General features: G+C 46.8%; 2 protein-coding genes across 3 annotated transcripts in view; both read left to right on the top strand.

Moving 5' to 3' along the window:
- The window catches only part of LOC128898288 (LIM zinc-binding domain-containing Nebulette), a 343,259-nt gene that overhangs the window by 189,778 nt on the left and 128,907 nt on the right, over positions 1-24,574 (top strand). The gene's annotated exons all lie outside the window — the stretch shown is intronic.
- LOC104307956 (nebulette) overlaps positions 16,597-24,574 on the top strand; it is a 94,252-nt gene continuing 86,274 nt past the window's right edge. For both annotated transcript variants that reach the window (XR_008462793.1, XM_054171208.1), the window contains exons 1-3: positions 16,597-16,673; positions 17,379-17,463; positions 17,578-17,649. Coding sequence is in view for 1 of the 2 variants with exons in the window: in XM_054171208.1 (XP_054027183.1) it covers positions 17,404-17,463; positions 17,578-17,649 (132 nt within the window). In the remaining variant the exon portion in view is untranslated. The remainder of the gene's footprint in view (positions 16,674-17,378; positions 17,464-17,577; positions 17,650-24,574) is intronic.

Genomic DNA, 24,574 nt, shown 5'->3' with positions numbered 1-24,574 from the left:
GTGGAAATGGAGGCAAGGAGGGCAAACTGGATGAGGAAATTGGTACTATCAGTTTGGAAAGGACTGCTCTTGTTTGGGGAAAGGCAGAGGAGAAATGCTAACTTTGACAGGGAGCTATTTTGAGCCTGGTGGGACTGGCAGGCTGAGATGTGTGGCAAAGGACGTGACAGTCTGTCCTCAGTTTGTCAGCTCAGGTGGCAGAGAGCTGTGTAATGGGTTTAAATGCTGCAGCCTGGGGAGAGGCTGCAAGAGGGCCAGTACAGGGCTATCTACTTTCTCAGTTTGGGGGAAATGAATTAGAAAACTGCAAAATGCTGCAGGAATCATTGCTGTCAGTGCACTGCAAACACTCCTAAGGTTAGCTAGCAAATGCCAAATTGCAGCTTGCCTTGGCGTCACAGAATCATGGAATGGGTTGGATTAGAAGAGACCTTGAGGATCACCCAGTTCCACCACCCCTGCCATGGACTGGGACACCTTCCACTAGCTCAGGTTGCTCTTGACCTCATCCAGCCTGGCTTTCAATGCTTCCATGGAGGGGGCATCCACAATGTCCATGGGCAACCTGTTCCAGTGCCTCACCACCCTCCCTGTGAAGAATTTCTTCCTAATCTCCAGTCTAAATCTCCCCCCTTCCAGCTCAAAGCCATTCCCTCAAATATTCTTCACTGGTGTAAAGACCACACATGTGGGGATACAACCCCAAATTACAGAGACAAATATTGTTCTGTGCAGTGCTTTAATGTTTTTAATACTGATTTTATTTCCATCATCAAACACTTGTCTTTCCCCCCCAAGATTATGTATCCTGGACTGACCCTCAGTGATCAATATGAAATCATAGAATTGTTAGGGTTGGAAGGGACTGCAAGGATCATTCAGTTCCAACCCCCCTGCCATGGCCAGGGACACCTCACACTGCAGCAGGTTGCTCACAGGCAGGAGGCTGCCACCACCTCCCTGGGCAACCTGTGCCAGTCTCTCACCACCCTGATGGGGAACAACTTCTTCCTAACATCCAATCTGAATCTCCCCACTTCTAGTTTTGTTCCATTCCCCCCAGTCCTATCACTCCCTGACACCCTCAAAAGTCCCTCCCCAGCTTTCTTGTAGCCCCCTGCAGATACTGGAAGGCCACAAGAAGGTCTCCTTGGGGCCTTCTCTTCTCCAGACTGAACAGCCCCAACTCTCTCTCATATGAAATTGATTCCAGCTTCTAACACATCTTGGCACATCAGAGGGTTCTGGCAGAACCTTCCTGCTCTTGTCCTGAAATTGTTCCTCGTGACTCCTTACCTGGAAAACATTTTTTTTCTTATTACTGATTTTGTGTTGTTTCACACAAACTGAAGGAAAAATTGCCCTGCAACTTTGAAAGCTCTCCAGGATGTGTAGCTTTCTCTCCAGGATGTGTAGCTTTCTCTCCAGGATGTGTAGCTTTCTCTCCAGGATGTGTAGCTTTCTCTCCAGGATGTGTAGCTTTCTGGAGATGTGTGGTTTCTTTCCACATTGTGAAGGGGTGTTTGTGTGTGTGCTAAAAGGAGAGCTCTCATCTGAGGTGTGACACTGGAAACCAGACCTCTTGAGAAGGAAAGTGTCTGCTTTTTGTGTCCTTGCACTCATTTGTTGATTTGAGGATGAATGTTTATTTCTTCACTCTTTTCTTGGTGGGTTTGACTCTGTTTTATGGGGTTGAAAGCTATCAACTCAGTCGAGCTTGCTAGAGTGTGTTTTTCATGAGACAGAGTGCTCTGGTCATGCAGACTGTGTAGGAGTTGTTGCCTTACTGCATGGATGGGCTAGTGTGAATCATAGAGTGGTTTAGGTTGGAAAGGACCTCAAAGATCATCTGCTCCCACCTCCCTGCTATGGGCAGGGATGCCTCTTAACCAGCCCAGGTTTCTCAAGGCCTCATCCAATGAACATGAAGGGCAACAAAGATGGAGATTGCTTTGGAGCACAAGTAGTATGAGGAGAGGCTGAGGGAGCTGGGGCTGCTTAGCCTGGAGAAGAGGAGGCTCAGGGGAGACCTTCTTGCTGTCTACAACTCCCTGAAGGGAGGTTGTAGCCAGGTGGGGGTTGGTCTCTTCTCCCAGGCAAGCAGCACCAGAACAAGAGGACACAGTCTCAAGCTGTGCCAGGGGAGGTTTAGGCTGGATGTTAGGAAGAAGTTCTTCATAGAAAGAGAGATTGGCCCTTGGGATGTGCTGCCCAGGGAGGTGGTGGAGTCACCGTCACTGGAGGTGTTTAAAGGTGGTTTGCATGAGGTGCTTGGGGATATGGTTTAGGGGTGAACCTTGTAGAGTAGGGTTCTGGGTTGGACTAGTTGACCCTGAGGGTCTTTTCCAACCTGAATGTTCGTTTGATTCTGTATCTGGAGACTGAAGGCAGGATGAGAAGGCAGAGGCATAGGAAGGGTAATTCACTTTGACATCTTGAATTGCTTTTGTACCACGTCCTGTGCAAACTTGAATATGTGGCAGCAGTCTTCAGTAAATAAGACTTGGCTGTAGGACTGAAGTAAAGAACATTTTTAACTGCACCCTACAAATAAAGAACATGTTATTGAAAGTATCAAGCAGTGCCATATTTCCCCAAGTGCTTGCAGCTTTAGATGTTGGAAGAAGAATAGATGCTCTGTGCTGCCAGCTTTTTCTTCTGTTTCTTCCATAAATCTGAAATGATAGTGGAGACTTTGTGCAGCCAAGCACTGCTGGTGGAGGATGGGTGTTGGGGAAAAGTGCAAAGAAGAATGAGAAGCCACAGGGGTATGGAGGAAATCGTGTGGCCACAGCTATCTGCAGGAAAAATAAACATCCTTTTCACCACTTCCCCACAAAAATGTTTTTCTGTCTGGGAAAAAACACGGAGCCAAGGCAGATAGAATACTTGAAAGCAGTTAACATCTGTACACAAAAGAGATTGTCCTGTGTAAATACAGCATTTAACAAACCATTTCACCTGAGATGGTGGGAAACTGAGAAACCATGTGGAAAAACACAGGGCTGTCCAATTAAAACCAGGAGATAGACTCTCTTTGGTTCTTCAGATGGGTGATGCAGAAGAGATTTCTGTGCCTGGTTCGAGCCGGGGGGTTGTTGGTCTCTTCTCCCCAATAACAAGTGATAGGATGAGAGGAAATGGCCTCAAGCTGCAGCAGGCAGGCTTTGGTTGAGCATTAGAAGCAGTGTCTTCACTGCAAGGGTTCTCAACCACTGGACTACACTGCCCAGGGAGTTGGTTGAATCCCCACCCCTGGAGGTGTTTCAGAGAGGCAGAGATGTGGTGCTGAGGGACATGGTTTGACCCCAGCCTTGGTAGAATTAGATAGTAAGTGAACTCTACGATCTGAAAGGTCTTTTGCAGCAGAAACAATTCTCTGATTACATGAAAATGGTGGTGATTTAGTATCCATTTTAACAGTTTGATTCAGGGCAGTCTGTGTTGCCTTTTGGGGAAGTGAGTAACAGCTCTATAAAACTTTAATGTGTCAAATAAGTGGTTTGGGTTTAATTTATTTTTAAGATCTAACAAAGTTCATGAGCACTTCAAAATGGTTTAGCTATGTGATTTGAGTTTAAATGCTGCTAGTCTGATGGATATCTCCATCTACCTCCATCTCATTATGAAGTTACCCAAGGAGAATCCAGAAAAGCTGCTGAGGCTGATCCATGGGTCCATCATTCTAAAAGTTGTGCTACTAGAAAGATTCCCTCTGCAGTTATCTTGTAAACTAAAGCCCAGTAATCTGCCTTCTTAAATGAAGAAGTGGGAGATTGTGGCATCCAGAGAAGGTGCTGAGGTGAGATATGTACAGGCAACCAGCACCAGAACAAGGGGACACAGTCTCAAGCTGTGCCAGGGGAGGTTTAGACTCAAAGTGAGGAAAAAGTTCTTCACCGAGCGAGTCGTTCGTCATTGGGATGTGCTGCCCAGGGAGGTGGTGGAGTCCCCATCTCTGGAGGTGTTCAAGAGGAGATTGGACGTGGCACTTGGTGCCATGGTCTAGTTGTGAGGTCTGTTGGGACAGGTTGGACTTGATGATCCTTGGGGTCTCTTCCAACCTTAGTTATACTGTGAGACTGTGATAGTTATACTGTGAATGCCAGTTTCAAATCTCTGTCTTGTGACAGAGTCTGCAGGTCTCTTACAGCATTGTGCAGATATGCAACATCCTCCTTCCAAATTGTTCCTCATTGCTTATGTCCCATCAGAGCTCCCCATCAGAGCTCCCCATCAGAGCTCCCCATCTGAACCCTTCAGTTCAAATTTGGGGCCTGCCCACTGCTTTGCAACTGCAGGTTATGTGTCACGAGGGAGGGGACAGGCTCTGCTCAGTTGCACTCTGTGGTAGGACAAGGGGCAATGGATGTGAACTACAGCACAGGAGGTTCCACCTCAGCATGAGAAGGAACTTCTTCACTGTGAGGGTGACAGAGCACTGGAACAGGCTGCTCAGAGAGGTTGTGGAGTCTCCTTCTCTGGACCCATCTGGATGTGTTCCTGTGTGACCTGTGCTGGATTCTCTGGTCCTGCTCTGGCAAGGGGGTTGGACTGGAAGATCTCCAGAAGTCATTTCCAACCCCTAACATCCTGAGAGGCTGTGATAGGCTTGAGGCTGGGTTTTTAGATAGGAGAAGGCTTGTGGCTATTTTTCTGCTGGCTCTGGTGTGATGACATTCCTGTAGGAAGTGACAGATGTTGCTTCAAGCCCAATAGGTGTTTGAGCCCACAGCTGAGCAGCCTACTCCTGACCCTGGTGGGGGTCCTGACATACATCTTGCTGAATTTGTACCATGGTACAGACAATACTAGAAGGTTCATGGGCCAGAAAAGGGTGTTGGGGAGGGAGCATGGCTGAGTCCTGTGGTTATCATGAAGTAGGGACAGGGTGGCTGGGTTCTGGCTGCTGCTTCAAAGGTTGTTTTTGTGTTTAATGATGGTGAAAGAAAAAAACCCAACTCAGAATTGTTTAGGCTGGAAAAGATAATCAAGTCCAACCATTAACACAACACTGCTAAACCATGTCATAGAATCATAGACTTGTCAGGGTTGGAAGGGACCTCAAGGATCATCCAGTTCCAACCTGTGGTAGTGTGAAAGTTTAATTGGGGGTTGGAACTAGATGATCCTTGTGGTCCCTTCCAACCCTGACTGATACTACTATGATACTACTATAATCCTCCTACCACATAAACCACAGCTAACTCAGTCAGAGAAGCAAATGAAAAAGCTGTATTTTACAAGCAGAATGAAATGCAATGAATATATACACAATATACAGTGTTTACATTCTAGACAAAAATGGACAGGAAAGGACGTAACACAGAAACTCCCTCTGGAGGAGACTCCCCCCTCCGGGGTCCCCCCAAAACCCCTTTCCCAAAAAGGGTTAAAGAGACAAAATGGATAATAAGGGAAATTTTGTTAGCTCAAAGCAGTTGTTAAGGAAAAAAAGTTAGTTTTCTTATCTCGTAAGTCCAAGGTCAGCACTGGCCAAGAACAGAAGAGAAAAGCAGGTGAACAGTATCACAGTATCACCAAGGCTGGAAGAGACCTCAAAGATCATCAAGTCCAACCTATCACCCAAGACCTCATGACTAAACCATGGCACCAAGTGCCACATCCAATCCCCTCTTGAACACCTCCAGGGATGGTGACTCCACCACCTCCCTGGGCAGCACATTCCAATGATGAATGACTCTCTTGGTGAAGAACTTTCTCCTCATCTCCAGCCTAAACTTCTCCTGGTGCAGCTTGCAACTGTGTCCTCTTGTTCTGGTGCTGATTGCCTGGGAGAAGAGACCAACCCCCTCCTGGCTACAACCTCCCTTCAGGGAGTTGTAGAGAGCAATGAGGTCTCCCCTGAGCAGACTGAACTCAGACTAAATCCTTAACGTTACATTCCTACTGATCTACCAATGAAATTCGTTTAGAATGATCTCTGTTTTCCTTTTTACCCCAAAGCATTCAGCTAGAGAGTTCTGTAGCTGTCCTTTTCTTAAAGGCACAGCCGAAAACTGTCACACAACCCCACTGCCAGGGGCAGGGACGCCTCACACTACAGCAGGCTGCTCACAGCCACATCCAGCCTGGCTGCAAAAACCTCCAGGGATGAGGCTTCCACCACCTCCCTGGGCAACCTGTGCCAGTCTCTCACCACCTTCCTGATGAAGAATTTTCTTCCTAACAGCCAATCTCAATCTCCCCATTTCTGTTTTTCCCCCCATTCAGCACCACATCTCCACACCTGAATATTAGTCTTTCAGCAAACATGAGATTAACTTGACTTGTGCTCTGATACTCATCATTTTTTTTAACCTCAGTTTGACTTTTTTTTTTTTCAGCTGTAGAAAGTTCCAACCCCTTAAAAACAAAGCCCTGTGGGTAGCATTAGCCAAGCACTGTGCTTTACTGGGTGTTAATATCCTAGGGTTTAAACATAAGCTTGGGGAAGCTGAGTCTGACATATTTTGAATGTCTACACCGAGCATATTATTGCTGCATCTTCATCTCAGGGAAGGGATGGTTGGGACTTGTTAGAAGTGAGATGTGTAGCTGCTGCTGGGGGTGTAGAACAGCAGGGTGAGTGTAGGATGAGGCACTTCCCACCCCCGGGCTTTGCGGCGTTGTGTTACAGATTAGCGCGGCTGTGGCTGCTTCCCTGATGAGCTTGAGAAATGTCTTTAGCTCTAGAGTGTAAAGCTGCCAAAATACATTTACCACAGACCTGAAGGCAAATACAATTTTTTTTTCCAGAGGCAGCTTCAGGCTTTGGAGGTTTGGTTGGGTTTTTATGCCCTGAAAGACAGGCTCAGGCTTCCCATGACATCATCAGACAGATAAAAGGACTTAAAAGCTCTTCAAAGCCAGGCCTTAGGCACGAATGTAAATGAACTCCCTGGTGGTGGTTTAGGTATGTAAAAATGAACAAATATTTACCAAAATGCAATTTAAATGCAACCTTACCCAGCTAGGCTTGAAGTGAGCTTTTTAATAGCACCTGTTCTGTTGACTTGGAATATAGAAATTACCTTTATATAACTTTAATTTAGACTTTGGAAGGCAAGGAAGGATTCAGGTATTTTCCCTCTCTTCCTATATAGAATCATAGAATCACCCAGGTTGGAAGGGACCTCCAAAGGTCATCCAATCCAACACTCCTTCAGTGATCCCATTACCCAGAGCCCTGTCCAGCCTGATCTTCAGGCATGGGGCCTCAACCACCTCCCTGGGCAATCTGTTCCAGTGTTCCTTCATGGTGCAGAACTCGTTCCTAACATCCAATCTAAATCTGCTCTGCTCTCATTTCAAACCATTGCCCCTTGTCCTGTCACTGCAGGCTTTTGCAAACAGTCTCTCTCCAGCCTTCCTGCAGTCCCCTTCAGGTACTGGAAGGCAGCAGTCAGGTCTCTCCAGTGCCTTCTCTTCTCCAGGTGATCTTGCTTGTTTCATGCCCAAGTTACTACAAGAGTCATTGAAATGCATTTGCCTAACAAGCAACTACAACATTACCCTAACTCTATGCTGCACATTAACCTAGACATCTAATAATTGTAATTTAGCATGAGATCCTAAATGAAAGACTGTTCTGTGTTCTGTCCTCCTCCCACTTTTTTGTTTTCCATTCTCATTTTTAAAGTCACATTGACACTAGAATTTGTTTAACAGATAATGAGACGTTCTAGGGGGGGAAAAAAAGTCTTCCATGCTGTGAGTACCCAAGTTAAGAGTTTGTGCTGGAAATGAGTTAACAGGAAAAAAAAATCACTGAAAGAGAGCCAGGAAAAATGCTGTTGAGAAACTATATGATACCAGCACTAAAACTGTAGGGCTGGGAGTCAAGAAGTCTTGATTCATCACAGACTTCCTTTCCTGCTTTGGAGGGGCTGCTTTACTTCGTGGCCTCTCCTTCTCCGCCTTGTAAAACAAAACTGTTGGACCCTCGTATTTCTTTAGGTATATAGCAAGGAGTAGTTATTTATCCTGGTCTGAATTCTCTTCTCCACATTCCAGATGTTCCCTGATGGGGACAGGCTGAGAGAGTTGGGGCTTTTCAGCCTGGAGAAGAGAAGGCTCTAGGGAGACATTAGAGCAGCCTTCCAGTACCATAAGGGGGCTTCAAGAGAGCTGGAAGGGACTTTTTGCCAAGGGCTTGTAGTGATAGGACAAGAGAGAATGGCTTTGAGCTGGAAGATGGAAGATTTAAACTGGATATTAGGAAGAAGTTATTTCTAGTGAGGGTGGGAAGACTGGAACAGTTTGCCCAGGGAGGTTGTGGATGCCCCTTCCCTGGAGGTGTTCGAGGCCAGGCTGGAAAAGGCCTTCAACAACCTGGGCTAGTGGAAGGGGCTGGAACTGGGTGATCTTTAAGGTCCCTTTCAACCCAAACTATTCTATGATTTGTTGAAGGAGATTTAAGACAGTTTGTGCCCCAAATCAGGTCTACAGCACCTCCTAAACCGTTGGCCATACTGTGACTCTCAAGCAGCCATGAGTCAGCACTGTGATCTGGAGCTGGGTAATCAGTTGGGCTCAATTAGACCTACCCATGGCTGGTCTTGCTGAAGTCTGACTGCAGCCCGGTCCTCATGTGCCTGAGGGCAGTGAGAGAGCTTGGCTGGCTCTGTGTCACTGTCCTCTGTCAAAGCCTCTAGCCCTGTGTTTGCAGCATTCTTTTAAATCTTGCCCACAAGGAGCTGTATGAGCAGAGATTAGTTACTGTTCTTTCATGTCATCAACAGCCACCGGTGATCATGCCCAGGGCTGGTATTTCTGGATAATTCATGGTGTACAGAGCATTGCTGTAGTGTTTCTTTTGCCTTCCTCCTCTCACAAGGTACTTACTGAGTTATTTCATGCCGTGCAGGCATTAAACCTGCCTTGATTTTTCCAGCTGTAACTCAGTGTACCTTTAACATGGTAATTTAGATGTGCTGAGCACTGGGGGTGTAAATTATTGTTATTATTAATTTACAGGAACTATTTTTTCCTGAAGTGATCTGTGAGAACTTAACATTTTAACAAGCATTATGATGGTAGTGTAGAGCTGGAGGAGTATGATCACCTAGAATTGAGATAACTGCAAGTCTGACTTCTGCTAATGTCATTGGAATTGGTTGTTTTAGGGGAGGCTCAGGGGTGACCTCATTGCTCTCTACAGCTACCTGAAAGGTGGTTGTAGCCAGGAAGGAGTTGGTCTCTTCTCTCAGGCAACCAGCACCAGAACAAGGGGACACAGTCTCAAGCTGTGCCAGGGGAGGTTTAGGCTCAAGGTGAGGAGAAAGTTCTTCACCAAGAGAATCATTCTCCATTGGAATGTGCTGCCCAGGGAGGTGGTGGAGTCCCCATCCCTGGAGGTGTTCAAGAGGGGATTGGATGTGGCACTTGGTGCCATGGTCTAGTCATGAGGGCTGTGGTGACAGATTGGACTTGATGATCTTTGAGGTCTCTTCCAACCTTAGTGATACTGTGATAACCAGGTCCCTGGAGTGAATATCAAGTATCTGGAGCAAGGAATGTCACTTTTGTGTCCTCTATTGTTCTGAGAACACAATTCAGAGGTAAGATGATGCTCTAATTATGTAACTGTGAAAGGAGGTCTGACTTACCATCATTGGTTTGGGATTTTTGGTGACTGATGGAGACAAATGAAGCAAATTCTAAACTCAGGCATTCTTCAGCTGAGATCTCCATTGTTTTGTAGGGAAATGCTCTCTACAGCTCCCTGAAGGGATGTTGCAGCCAGGTGGGGGTTGGTCTCTTCTCCCAGGCAACCAGCACCAGAACAAGAGGACACAGTCTCAAGCTGCAGCAGGTGAGATTTAGGCTGGGTGTTAGGAAGAAATTCTTCCCAGACAGAGAGATTGGCCATTGGAATGTGCTGCCCAGGGAGATGGTGGAGTCACCATCCCTGGAGGTGTTCAAGAAAGGATTGGATGTGGCACTGGGAGCCGTGGTTTAGTTAGGCATGAGGTATTGGGTGATAGTTTGGACTTGATGATCTCTGAGGTCTTTTCCAACGTGGTCTATTCTATGATTCTATGCTAGATCAGTTTTTGTCTGATCTATGCAGTAGTGATTCCCACCAGGCAAAATCTGTTGTGTTTTTTGTTCATAAGCTGAAATTTGCAGCTAACCTAGGGACAATGACTGAAGTAAAAGGCAAAGTTTTATGTAACTTGATTTAAAAGACTCACCAAAAACATAAATCACATCATGAATCATGTAAATCTGCCTCAGCTGTTCAATGAAATCCTCTAAAAATATGATGTGCCCTCCTCTGAATATAAAAATACATTATTAGGTGCAAGTCAGTGTTGCTAAATTAGGTGCTTGCCACCTCATCAGTGATACAAGCAGCAAAGTATTTTTCAGGGGATGATGGAAGAAGATGTTTTTATCATCTTGTCACTGTTGTCATGGAAACTTATGTGTATCATTGTTAACCAGAGTGTACCTAAGCATCTGACATTCCTGGGACTTGTTATTGCTACCTATTGTATTTTCAGTGTGTTTTTCATCCATCCTGTCATCAGTCCTTAAGAACTTGGAGCTCTGAATTACCACCATGAACTCAATTACTGCATTAGGCTATCCAAAGAGCCCTTACTGGAAGGTTCTTTGCCCTCAGATTCTTTTCAATAAAGGGTTGTGTTTCTGAATCTATTGTGAACTATTATAAGCACTTCAAAAATGATATTTACTCAAGCAGAGTGTTTGGCCCCAGCAGCATTTTGGAAAGAATAAGCTATCCACCAGTCATTATAACCTTCAGACTTGTAGGTGTTTTCTGAATGTGCCTGTTGCCTGGTTCAGTGTCTTGTCTTTAAATGCACTGCTGAGTTCATAGTCCAGCTCCTCTGTGTAGCTGTCAAGCGTACACACAGAATCATGCAGAATGTGAGGGGTTGGAAGGGACCTGGAAAGATCATTGAGTGCAACCCCACTGCCAGAGCAGCATCACTCAGGGCAGGTCACACAGGAAAACATCCAGGCAGGTTTTGAAAGCCTCCAGAGAAGGAGACTCCCCAACCTCTCTGGGCAGCCTGCTCCAGGCCTCCAGCACCCTCACAGTGAAAAAGCTTTTTCTTATGTTCATCTGGCACCTCCTCTGCTCCAGCTTGCACCCATTGCCCCTTGTCCTGTCATTGGAACCACTGAGCAGATCCTAGCTCCATCCTCCTGACACTGCCCTGCACATCTTTATAGAATAGAATAGAATAGACCAGACCAGGTTGGAAGAGACCTTCAAGATCATCGTGTCCAACCTATCGTCCAACACCACCCAACCAACTAACCCATGGCAACCAAGCACCCCGTCAAGTCTCCTCCTGAACACCTCCAGTGATGGTGACTCCACCACCTCCTCGAGCAGCCCATTCCAATGGGCAATCACTCTCTCTGTGTAAAACTTCCTCCTAACCTCCAGCCTAAACCTTCCCTGGCGCAGCCTGAAACTGTGTCCTCTTGATCTGGTGCTGGCTGCCTGGGAGAAGAGACCAACCCCCACCTGGCTGCAACCTCCCTTCAGGTAGTTGTAGAGAGCAATAAGGTCACCCCTGAGTCTCCTCTTCTCCAGGCTAAGCAACCCCAGCTCCCTCAGTCTCTCCTCACAGGGCTGTGTTCCAAGCCCCTCACCAACTTTGTGCCCTTCTCTGGACATGCTCCAGCAAGTCATGAGGGCAGCCCTCAGGCTCCTCTCTCTCCATGCTCCAAGCCCCAGCTCCCTCAGCCTGTCCTCATCAGGGAGATGTTCCACTGCCTGCAGCAGCTTTGTGGCTCTGTGCTGGACTCTCTTAAGCAGTTCCCTGAGGTCCTTCTTGAACTGAGGAACCCAGAACTGGACACAACATTCCAGATGAGGCCTCACCAGGAGCTTGATTGTGACAACCCAGATTTAAACCCTCCTGGAGACAGAGTGTGTATGTGATCTGTTTTGTTGTTTAAATCACGATGGGCACAATTCACAAAGCAGACAAAAAGCTTGAACCACTTTCTCCAAATGAAATCTAGTTAAGACTCAGTTGCTTGTGGCACAATAAGGGTGTTGTGCTTTTTACATCAGTACAGCTTTGTCTTGGTCTTTTTGGATCAGATGGTATTTTGAAACATACTTTCTCTATCAGTTATTTATGCCTTGAAATTATTTATCTTGGTCCAAAGAAAAAATAATATCAAAGTTACTTGAAGAAAATTTTCATCATTGATCAAGTGACTTTTGTTACTTCTGATGTGTTCATTAAATTCCTTTTATTTATTTATCTATTTAATCCTTGCCTATTTGGTTTAATCTTTTTCTGCTTTGAGGAGCTTTCTGAAGACTGTTCTGAACCACTCTCTCAGTGAAGAACTTTCTCCTCACCTCAAGCCTAAACTTCCCTTGGTGCATCTTGAGACTGTGTCTTCTGGTGCTGGTTGCTTGGGAGAAGAGACCAACCCCCTCCTGGCTACAACCTCCCTTCAGATAGCTGTAGAGAGCAATGAGGTTTCCCCTGAGCCTCCTCTTCTCCAGGCTAAACAATCCCAGCTCCCTCAGCCTCTCCTTGTAGGGCTTGTGCTTGAGGCCTCTCCCCAGCCTCATTGCCCTTCTCTGGACATGTTCAAGAGTCTCAATGTCCTTCTGAGAGGCCCAGAACTGGACACAATACTCAAGGTGTGGCCTAACCAGTGCAGAGCTCTTCACTGAGAGAGCTGTTGGCCATTGGAATGTGCTGCCCAGGGAGGTGATGGAGTCCCCATCCCTGGAGGTGTTCAAGAGGGGATTGGATGTGGCACTTGGTGCCATGGTTTAGTCATGAGGTCTGTGGAGACAGGTTGGACTTGATGATCTTTGAGGTCTCTTCCAACCTTGGTGATTCTGTGAAATGTAAGAGCTCTGCTTTTCAGTAACTGTCAACGAGGAGCTTAGTTTTTGGTTCAGCCTCAGCTGCCTGTAGCACCTTTGATGCAATTTTAACTTACTTGACAATCGTAGTGACCTGAAAAGTTCCAGAAATGCAAAGTTATAAAGATTTTGTTTTGGTTTGTTTGTTTTAGAAGTCTCTTTTACTTAGGGTATTGCTCCCTCCAAAGAGAGTATGACTGAAGTTTTACACTATTAGGCCTATCAAAACACAAGAAGTGCAAAAACATGGGGAAGAAAAAAGGTTAATTACATACAAGGAAAACAAACCTCAGTGGTTTTCATTTCCAGAAAAATGCCTTCATTAAAGAAGTCAGGGTTGGAGGCTGGTGGATGTTATTGCAACTGAAAGTAGATTTGTAGGAAAGGTTCAATTTTCTCTTCCTGCTCCAGGAGATTCTGTCAGATCAGGCAGCTCAATTTGAAGTAATGCCACAAGAAAAATTCCTGGTGAAGTGCAAGTGCCCAGGCTCTGTGGCTCAGAAAATGTGTGCAATAGTCTGCATATAGGCCAAATATAGCTCTTATTTCAGATTAAAGTAAGCTGTATATGACTATACAGTCACTGAGGGGAGAAAGAGAGTATCTAGCATTTTAGAGTGTATTGAGGCAAAACAGGCCAGCAGCGTGCCCAGGTGACCAAGGAGGCCATCAGCATCCTGGCCTGGATGTGGGATAATGTGACCAGCAGGACCCAGGGAACCAGGCTGTCCCCTGTACTCAGCCCCGGTGAGGCCACACCTTGAGTACTGGCTTCTGTTTCGGGTCCTTCACTCCAAGAAGGACATTGAGGGGCTGGAACGTGTCCAGAGAAGGGCAGCCAAGCTGGTGATGGGTCTGGAGAAGAGGGCTGGTGAGGAGCAGCTGAGGGAGCTGGGGGTGTTTAGTCCGTAGAAGAGGAGGATGCTGAGGGGAGACCTCGTTGCTCTCTACAGCTCCCTAAAAGCAGGTGGGAGCCAGCTGGATGTTTGTGTCTTCTCCCCAGGAACAAGTATTCTAACATCTCATTTGAACTGGTCTTTAAAAACACCATGGCATCATATCACAGAATGCCAGGTTGGAAGGGATCATCTGCACCAACCTTTCTTGGTGGCGATGGAGTTGCAATGAGCTGGCCCAGCAGCCTGGCAAGCTGAGTCTTACAACTATCCAGTGTAGAGGAATCCACCGCTTCCCTTGGGAGATGATTCCAATTTCTCACTGTTCTCATGGGGAAACATTTTCTTCTGGAGTCCAGTGGGAATCTCCCCAGCAGTAACTTTTCCCTATCAGCCCTTGTCTTCCCCATGGGACTCCTTATCAAAAAGGAATCTCCATCCTCCTGGCCGCCACCCTTTAGATATCGGTCCATGGTGATTAGGTTTGCCCTCAGCCTCCTCTTCTCAGGGTTGTACAACCCCAGCTCTCTCAACCTTCCCTCACATGGCAGTTTCCATCCCTCTGATCATTTTGGTGGCCCTTCTCTGGACACCTTCCAGCCTGTTCTCATCTTTTTGTACAGCAGGGACCAAAACTGCAGGCAGTGCTCCAGGTGTGGTCTGACAAGCCCTGAATAGAGTGTCGTTGCCACTCTCTGCTTTGCTAAAACCTTAAAGAGAATATTTTTCATAGAATCACAGATGTGACACAGTGAAGGCAACATTTTAATACCCTAAAAGGCTATTCAGTGCCTGAAGAGCTCCAACCTCAAATACCTACAGAGCTCTATATCCCCTGTAGCCATGAGCAGCAGTTTCACAGCATCACAGAATGTTAGGGGTTGGAAAGGACCTCCAGAGATCATCAAGTCCAAATCCCTGCTGAAGCAAGATCACCCAGGGCTGGTTGCAGAGGAACCCATCTAAACAGAGGAGGAGAATTCCATTGAGTGAAAAATCTTAGCTTAGTACCATGAGGTATTTTCAGGATCTGAAGTGTTGGTGACAAATGCAGTGCTAATGATCTGACAGATCATTAAATGGATCCATCTCTGTTCATGTTAATTGCTATGCCATGTTCAGAGGAGGTTCAAATTGGCAGGATTGAAATCCCATGCTTGCTTTGTCTTTGTGATGGTGGTGCTGATAGCCTGGCTATGAACTTCCTTATGCAGAGCTGCTAGCAGCTTCCAGTCTGGCAGAGGAGTATTTCTGGGAATGAGAAGTAATTGAATCTGGGCACTTACAAGTGCCTTGGTGTGCCTCTGAATAGAGACCACCAGCTGTGTGGTGTTGGATTAGTTGTACTTCAGTGATCTGTTGTCTGTCCAGTGAGAACAGAAAATGACATTTTCATTTCAAGGATGGCTGGGGGTTGGTTTTTAACTCATTGGAAGCAGGATACTTAAAGCACTAAAGTTCTGCCTCTCTTTTTACTACGTTTTAAGTCCAGAATTGACAGGAGTATATGCAGGAGCAGGGAAGTGATTGTCTCCCTGTACTCGGAACTGATGAGGCCACACTTTGAGTCCTGGGTTCAGGTTTGGGGCCCTCACTCCAAGAAAGACATTGAGGGGCTGGAATGTGTCCAGAGAAGGGCAACAGAGCTGGTGAAGGGTCTGGAGAACAGGGCTGGTGATTAGCAGCTGAAGGACCTGGGGCTGTTTAGTGTGGAGAAAAGGAGGCTAAGTGGGAGATGTTCTGGCTCTCTACAACTACCTGAAAGGAGGTTGGATCCACCTGGATGTTGGGCACAAGCAGTCAAGGTTCTTTGAAGAGCATTTGGAAGAGGACACAATCCTGGTATCTTTGTCTGATTGCAAAGCTGTGCAATGGAGAATTGCTTTGCTAGATGAAGTTCAAAGTCCTGACCTCTGTAAAATGAGAAATACCCAAGCTAGGCTTTGGAACAATGAATGGTGTTCAAATGCTGGTTACTCCAACTGCTGCTGCAACACCTCCTTGTTTTACAGAAGCAAACACAGTGATGCTCAATCCACTGGCATAAGAGCCATAGGTTTGTAGAGTGGTTTGGAAGGGACCTTAAAGATCATCCAGGTCCAAACCCCCTGCCATGGGAAGGGACACCTTCTACTGGACCAGGTTGTTCAAGGCCTCATCCAGCCTGGCTTTGAACACCTCCAGGGAGGGGACATCCACAACTTCCCTGGGCAACCTGTTCCAGTGTCTCACCACCCTCTAATATCTGATATTTTGATCGAGTTCAGCATTAGAACACACTTAGTGAACTGCATTGCTTGTTCTTAGCATGTAGGTCATTTGCAAACACTGCTGTAGTCAAGTGGGCTGTCTAGAAATGCAACATGGTCTCCATTTATTACAGATAATGATTCTTAGAAGCATCTTAAGGTTTACATTTCTTACCTAGAACTTCTTCAGCCTCATGCCTGGAGGTGTTTGCAGCCAGGCTGGATGTGGCTGTGAGCAACCTGCTGCAGTGTGAGGTGTCCCTGGCCATGGCAGGGGGGTTGAAACTGGCTGATCCTTGAGGTCCCTTCCAACCCTAGCAATTCTATGATTCTGTAATCTACCACTTCAGACCAGACAACTGCTGCTGATGTCCAAACTCCCAGCAAAGCAATTACCATGAAGCAGGTGAAAAATGGGCTTCCAGAGAACCTATCTTTCTTTCCATTCTTGCTTCCTCCATGCTTAGTCTCTGTTAAAACAGAGAGAATAAAACAAAAAGGCAAGGAAAAAACCCCACAAAGAAACAAACAGGAAAATGTCTTTCATTGCAGCTGGAGTCAAGGAGTTCCTGCAGAAAAAGGCTGGTTTGAGGGGCTCCAGACTGTGACAGTTTTTAACAGTGAAGGCACATTCCTGGTTGTGTAAGTACAGAGCCATGCATGCTTGTGAGGCTACCGATGTGTTCGTGCCTCTGTATGCACAGAGTTAACCTTCAGCTGGCAAAATATGCCAAGCAGCTCAGGAATTTTATATGCTTTGTGGGAAAAGGAATATTTCCACAATAATATGCTAACACTTCACAGCTACTGGGAAAACGAGGGTTGGGTTGGGTTGGGTTTTGCTTGCTTTCATTCTGTCTTCAATCAAAACGCTCAGTTCCTGGACCAACAAAATAAAGCTTTGTGATAAGCGGTTTTGGAGTCAGCAGTGCCTTGAATCTTGGAACTGGGCAGCTTTCCCATAACCCTAGAGCCAGCGTTCCCCCTTTAAGTCTGTTAATTTTACTGAATTACTTATGTTATGAATTAACTGCAGCCCAGTCGTTTAATTAAGGCTGTTCACAGTCGTTTTAAAAATAGCTGGCTGGGAGAGGTCATTTAATTATATGTAATCTGTAAGAAAGCATTAGCTCTGCTGCCACGGAGAGCTAGCAAGGCCATCTGCAGTGCCTTTCCCTTCACTCACATCCAATTGTTCAGATAAAGACTTGTCAAGTGCTGCCTAAATAAGGAAGGAGCCTTGGTCGAGTTAAGTGCAGGGGAGGACACAAACGAAGCATTGATTCCTGCCGTGCTGTAGGGTCTGAGCTGTTTCCTGCACAACCGAACCTTTTTTTTTTCCCCCAGTCATTGTTTTCTGCAAAGGACTAAAATGCGAGTGTCTGCTCAGGATCTCAGGGAAGCTGAAAATGAGGATGGGGAAGAAGAAGAGGTGAGTGAAATAGCTTTGAAAAGTACTCTCCCTCCCGCCCTCCCTTTCTATTGTACCTGTTTCTTTCTATGGTTTTAGGACAACAAACCTGCAATGATTATCTTTCTCTTACAGGTCTTCCTCAAGCCTGTTATTGAGGACAGGAATATGGAGTTGGCTCGAAAATGCAGTGAAATAATCAGTGATGTAAGTGGTGGTGACTGTTTGCATCCTTAGATTGGTGTTGCTCTTTTCAAGTGGCTTTGTAGTTATGGGTTGGGTATTTAGTTCTTTATTTTCAGGTAGGTTGAGCATGAGCCCACCCCAGGCTCAAATAGAAAAAGCACACCACAAAAACACACAAAGAAAAGTGCAGTTCTTACTGTGATGCCTTAAATGAGCAGCTGCAGAAGAATGAGATTCTCACAGCACCTGGGCAGTGTGAAGCATAGAGAAGAGAAAGCTCCAGGGTGGTCATAGAGCAGCCTCCCGGTACCTGAAAGAGGCTACAAGAAAGCTGGGGAGGGACATTTTACAAGGGCTTGTAGTGACAGGACCAGAGGAAATGGCTTTAAGCTGGAAAAGGGGAGATTTAGACAGGAGAGGAAGAAGCAATTCTTTAGAGTGAGGATGGTGGGACACTTGAACAGGTTGTCTGGGGAGGCTGTGGATGCCCCGTCCCTGGAGGTGTTCAAGGCCGGGTTGGATGTGGCCTCGAGCAGCATGGGCTGGTGAAAGGTGTCTCTGCCCATGGCAGGGGGGTTGGAACTAGATGACCTTTACGGTCCCTGCCAACCCAAGCTATGCTGTGGTAACAAATTCTTCTCTTCTCTGTGTTAGGGCCTAGGAAAAAAGTGTTTCAAAAAGTGGGTTTGACGTGGAGGGTGTCTCCTGTTGGGATTGGATGTGGCACTTGAAGCCATGGTTTAGTTAGTCAGGAGGTGTTGGGTGATAGGTTGGACTTGATGATCTTTGAGGTCTTTTCCAGCCTTACTGATTCTATGATTCTATGGCAATACCTTTGGTGATTTCATCAGGAAAATGCAGTGTTGGTTCTAGTTGTAGCCTTACCCTGTGAAGTTTGCTGGGTTCACTGTACAGAGCTGTAAGGAGGGAGGATAAGAATAGAACAGGAATTTTGAGTGTTATCTATTGGTATGTGGTGATAGAGTCACAGAATGGTTTGGGTTGGAAGGGACCTATGAAGGTCATCCAGTCTAAACCCCTCTGCAGTCAGCAGGGACATCCTCCACTAGATCAGGTTGCCCAGAGCCCTGTCCAGCCTCACCTTGAATGTTTCCAGGGATGAAGATATTGAATATCTCCAGGCATTGATAGATGCTCAAGACTGCTTAGCACATTGTTATTATTTACACTTGTAGGAAGAATCCACTGAAATGCTACAATATCTTTAAAACTCATGAAACCAGCAAATTCTTGGCTGAATTACTAGGGATTTTTAATCTGTTGATCAGATACAGCTGTTACATAAACATCACAAATTAGATCCATGATGCTTTAAGTTGCTTCAGTGTGACAGCATCAGATTTACCTTGGTGGAAGTTGATTTCTGTGTCCCTCTGAGACAGTATCTGAAAAGTGACTTTGCCCCTTCACATGAAAGGAGATTGAGTGGTATTTCTCCTGTGAGGATGGCAGCAGAGGAGACATTACTGAGGGGAGGGTGACTTCTTTAGCAAGTGTTCTGGGGAAGCTGAAAAGTGATGTCTGGCTCATGTTGTAATCTGCTGTTTAGATTTGGGGTTGAATGAGGGAACCAAACATGCCAAATCTATACTTAAGGTTATTGGGGGCTATGTATCTGAAAAGAGTAGGTGACCAGAAAAGCAGTATCTGGGATGCATAGGTGTATTGGGCAACAAAGCTGGGGAGGGGTTTGGAGCACAAGCTCTATGGGGAGAGGCTGAGGGAGCTGGGATTGCTTAGCCTGGAGAAGAGGAGGCTCAGGGGTGACCACCTTGCTGCCTACAACTACCTGAAGAGAGGTTGTAGCCAGATGGGGGTTGGTCTCTTCTCCCAGGCAACCAGTGACAGAACAAGAGGACACAGTCTCAAGCTGCACCAGAGGAGGCTTAGGCTGGATGTTAGGAAGAAATTCTTCATAGAAGGAGTTACTGGCCATTGGAATGTGCTGCCCAGGGAGGTGGTGGAGTCCCCATCCCAGGAGATGTTTAGGAAGAGACTGCATGGGGTGCTTGGTGCCATGGTTTAGTTGATTAGATGGTGTTGGATGATGGGTTGGACATGATGATCAAAAACATCTCTTCCAACCTGGTCTGGTCTGGTCCGGTCTATTCTATTCTATTCTATTCTATTTTATTCTATTCTACTCTACTCTACTCTACTCTACTCTACTCTACTCTACTCTACTCTACTCTACTCTATTCTATCCCAGTGTTGGCTTGAAAAGTTCGACTTGACAAAGCCAGACTTTCTTCTGTATCCATACGCTGCCTGGTGACACTTTAATTTTCACAGGAAGAGTGCTGGATCCTTAAGAGGAGCCACCAAGAAAGCTCCCTTATAATCTCAAGCTACTTTAAGTAGTGGTAGAGTTTATCACTGGCTTTATGGATGATTATCTATGTGCTTTCTTTGGGGAAAGTAGAATCACAGAATTGTCAGGGCTGGAAGGGACCTCAAGGATCAGCCAGTCCCAACCCCTCTGCCATGGCCAGGGACACTTCACACTACAGCAGGTTGCTCACAGCCACCTCCAGCCTGGCTGCAAACACCTCCAGGCATGAGGCTTCCACCACCTCCCTGGGCAACCTGTGCCAGTCTCTCACCACCCTCCTGGGGAACAACTTCTTCCTAACATCCAATCTGAATCTCCCCACTTCTAGTTTTGCTCCATTCCCCCCAGTCCTATCACTCCCTGACACCCTCAAAAGTCCCTCCCCAGCTTTCTTGTAGCCCCCTTCAGACCACAAGAAGGTCTCCTCAGAGCCTTCTCCTCTCCAGACTGCACAACCCCAACTCTCTCAGTCTGTCTCCATAGCAGAGCAGCTCCAGCCCTCTGCTCATCTTCATGGCCCTTCTCTGGACACCTTCCAGCTCCTCCAGATCCTTCCTGTAATGGAGGCTGCAGAACTGGGCACAGTGCTCCAGGCAGGCTCTCACCAGAGAGGAGCAAAGGGGGGGGAATCACCTCCCTGTCTTGAATTCAGAACCTTTGCATGAACTGCTCTTTGTGAGGGTGGATTGTTGGTGTACATCTGCACAGGTTATGTGCACAGTGGTTTTATGGGGCTGCAGTCTGGGTCTAAGATGACCTTGGGAGAGCAGCTTGTGCCCTTGTGACCACCAGACTGGGTGCTTGTCCTTTTCTGGTGGTCTAGCTGTCAGCACAGCTCCTCCAGCACAGCACAGTGCCAGGAGAGCTCGTGACTGAGATACTGGGGTTGTGTTCCACGTGCCCTGCATTCTTTGCAGGCTGACTTTATTTGGCCATGTGGTTTTAAGAAAGTGTTAGGATGGCAGCCCTGAGTGTCACTGTCAGCCTTCAGTAGTGTTCAGGGAAGTGCTGATGTGTCCAGGTTCTTGAGGAAATGCCCCTTTCCATTTGAGGTTGGGAGCTGTGTGTTCTGTGGCTGTGATACCCCCTGGTTGTTTCTCCCCAAAGCCATTTCATCTCATCTCCTGCCATTATGCAATTTTAGTCCATAAATGGCTTCAAAACTGTCATGTGCTGGAGCATGTCCAGAGAAGAACAAGGAGGCTTGTGAAGGGCCTGGAGCACATGGCCTGTGAGGAGCATCTGAAGGAGCTGAGGGTGTTCAGTCTGGAGAAAAGGAGGCTGAGGGGAGACCTCATTGCTCTCTACAGCTCCCTGAAAGGAGGTTGGAGAAAGGAGTGGGCCAGCACCTTCTTGATGGCAAACAACAGGACCAGAGGAAATGTATGCAAGCTTCACCAGGGCAGGTTCAGGCTGGATGTCAGGAAATATTTCTTCAGTGAAAGGGTTCTCAACAATTGGAACTGGGCTGCTCAGGGCAGTGGTGGAGTCTAGCACTGTGTGGACCTGGCACTTAGGGACATGGCTAAGAAGGTTTAGACCTTTTTGTGGCTTTTCTAAGCTGTAGTGGGTCTTAGAGAGGTGTCAGTTCCTGGCATGATGACTGTCAAGATGGTGATGCCATTGATGTTAAGATATTAAAGAGAGTTTTTTGAATATGCTCACATTCAAGTTAGATTCATAGGGGGTTGAAATACCAAGGAAAGGGAGCTGAGTGGATCAGGCTGTTACCATTGGAGCCTTTCCTTCAGCCCACAGCCTCCTGCTGTGTTTCCCCTGTGAAAAAGGCTGCTAGAACTGGCCATGGGCAAGATGAATTTTCTTCAGCCTACAGGTTGGATGCCCTTGTTTCATGAAGTTGATCATCCCAGTGAGGGAAAAAAAATGCAGTTTGAAGCCTGCTGTTTTGGTGGCTGTCTAGGAATTTTAATCCACTTTTACTGAATAGCTGTGGTGATGATCAGAGCAGTTTTGTGATGAGTCAGGAAAGAAGAAAGGGATCCAACAGAGTGATGTTAAAAACTGAGCCTATCAAAAGAGCAGTGGTGGCTCCAGGCCATCATTTGTCATGTTTTTCCCCTGCATATTCTGTGGTGAAGGGCAGGTCACTCCCAAACATGATTTCCTATTCAGTATTTTAGATATTTGAATTTGTGACCCCAAACTTTAAAGAGGAATGTTAGTTTTTGATGGGCAGAGTCCAACAGGATGGCATTCAACAAGTCCAAGTGCCAGGTGCTGCGCTTTGGACACAACCCCATGCAGAGCTACAGGCTGGGGTCAGAGTGGCTGGAGAGCTGCCAAACAGAAAGGGACCTGGGGGTGCTGGTTGACAGCAGCTGAACATGAGCCAGCAGTGTGCCCAGGTGGCCAAGAAGGCCAATGGCATCCTGGCTTGCATCAGGAATAGTGTGGCCAGCAGGAGCAGTGGAGTCATTGTACCCCTGTACTCTGCACTGGTTAGGCCACACCTTGAGTCCTGTGTCCAGTTCTGGGCTCCTCAGTTTAGGAAAGATGTTGAGATGCTGGAAGGTGTCCAGAGAAGGGCAACGAGGCTGGGGAGGGGTCTGGAGCACAGCCCTGTGAGGAGAGGCTGAGGGAGCTGGGGTTGCTTAGCCTGGAGAAGAGGAGGCTCAAGGGTGACCTCATTGCTCTCTCCAACTCCCTGAAGGGAGGTTGTAGCCAGGTGGGGGTTGGTCTCTTCTCCCAGGCAACCAGCACCAGAACAAGAGGACACAGACTCAAGCTGTACCAGGGGAGATTCAGGCTGGATGTTAGAAAAAAGTTCTATACAGAAAGAGTGATTGCCCATTGGAATGGGCTGCCTGGGGAGGTGGTGGAGTCACCATCACTGGAGGTTTTTAGGAGAAGACTTGACGGGGTACTTGGTGCTGTGGGTTAGTTGCTTGGGCGGTGTTGGATTGGTTGATGGGTTGGACGCGATGATCTTGAAGGTCTCTTCCAACCTGGTTTATTCTATGTATTCTATGTATTCTAGGGGAAATTTAGGCTGGTGGTGAGGAGAAAGTTCTTCCCAGAGAGAGTTGTTAGCCATTGGAATGTGCTGCCCAGGGAGGTGGTGGAGTCACCATCCCTGGAGGCGTTCAAGAGGGGATTGGATGTGGCACTTGGTGCCATGGTTTAGTAGTCATGAGGCGTTGGGTGACAGATTGCACTTAATGATCTCTGAGGTCTTTTCCAACCTCATTGATTCTATGATTCTATTCTGTGATTTTTCTGCCTGTTGCTTCCAGCCATTGGTTATGTTCACTCATAGCCAGGCTCTTTGGCCACTTGCTTGTGTCATTTACAGTAACTATGCTTTGTAAGTGCAGACTTCATTACACTGGTCCCATTTCATCCTTCATCCTTCTGATTCCAAGCAATGTTCTCTGTCCTCTCTAAACTGCTCACGTCAGCCTGTGAGCATTTTGGGGCCTCTGGGGGTTGCCATAATCAATGTGAATAATAAAGGAATAGGGAGGTGGCATTAGTCCTTTACTGCTTTTGGTTATCATGTAAGCATGACTTTTACAGCAGAATAGCTTTGATTGATTGTTTCTTCTGGTGCTTATCATGTCACCCCCCTCCCCAGTTATGAGATACCTTAGGAAGATTTGTTTGATTTCTGAATGCAGTTATTGCTCTGTAATGAAAATGGATATAATTACAGTCAGCTCTCAGATATCTGTGGGTGATTTATCCAAGCTGTGAGCAGCAAGGCTCTCCATCTCATCTTCCAGAGTCTCAGCTTTCCAGGAGTTTCTGCTGGGGATGCCATCACACCTAAGGAGCAGACAGTCAGCTTTCTAGATTTTCCATCTCCCTGGTGAGGCCTCATCTGGAATATTGTGTCCAGTTCTGGGCCCCTCAGGTCAAGAGGGACAGGGAGCTACTAGAGAGAGAGTCCAGAACAGAGCCACAAAAATGATTAAAGGAGTGGAACATCCTCCTTATGAGGAGAGCCTGAGGGAGCTGAGGGCTCTGTAGCTTGGAGAGGAGGAGCCTGAGGGTGACCTCATTGCTGTTGATAAAGATGTGCAGGGTGAGTGCCCAGAGCCTGGAGCCAGGCTCTGCTAGGTGATGCCCAATGCCAGCACAAGAGAAGCACAATAGTGGAAGCTGAGGCTTAGGAAGTTCCATGACAACATGAGGAATAATTTTTTCCCTGTGAGGATGACAGAGCACTGGCAGGGGGGTTGGACTGGATGAGCTTTTGAGGTCCCTTGATGAGCTTTTGAGGTCCCTTCTAGCCCCAAACATTCTGTGATCCAGTGATTCTTAGCCATATCACTGTGAATGGACAGAATTCTTCACAGCCTTTTCCCCCAGGCTGTTCCTGTGCATATACATGCAGGTACACAGAGCAATGTGTGCAGCTGGACAGTAAGTGCCTGCTCATGGTTATCAGAAAACTGCTGGGTGTGTTTGGCTTGGTGATTACCTTGGAATAAGTAAGGGGTCACACAGAGGTTACACTAACCACTGGATTTGAGGGTCCTTGAGTAAAATGGTGACACAGTAATTTTACACCCCTTGTTCACCAATTGATTGAGGCTGTAATCCACAGAGGCAGGCAATATGATTCAGTAA

This window comes from Dryobates pubescens, chromosome 21 (genome assembly GCF_014839835.1).
Source record: "Dryobates pubescens isolate bDryPub1 chromosome 21, bDryPub1.pri, whole genome shotgun sequence".
NCBI lineage: Eukaryota > Metazoa > Chordata > Aves > Piciformes > Picidae > Dryobates > Dryobates pubescens.
This window is presented reverse-complemented; position numbering and strand designations above follow the sequence as displayed.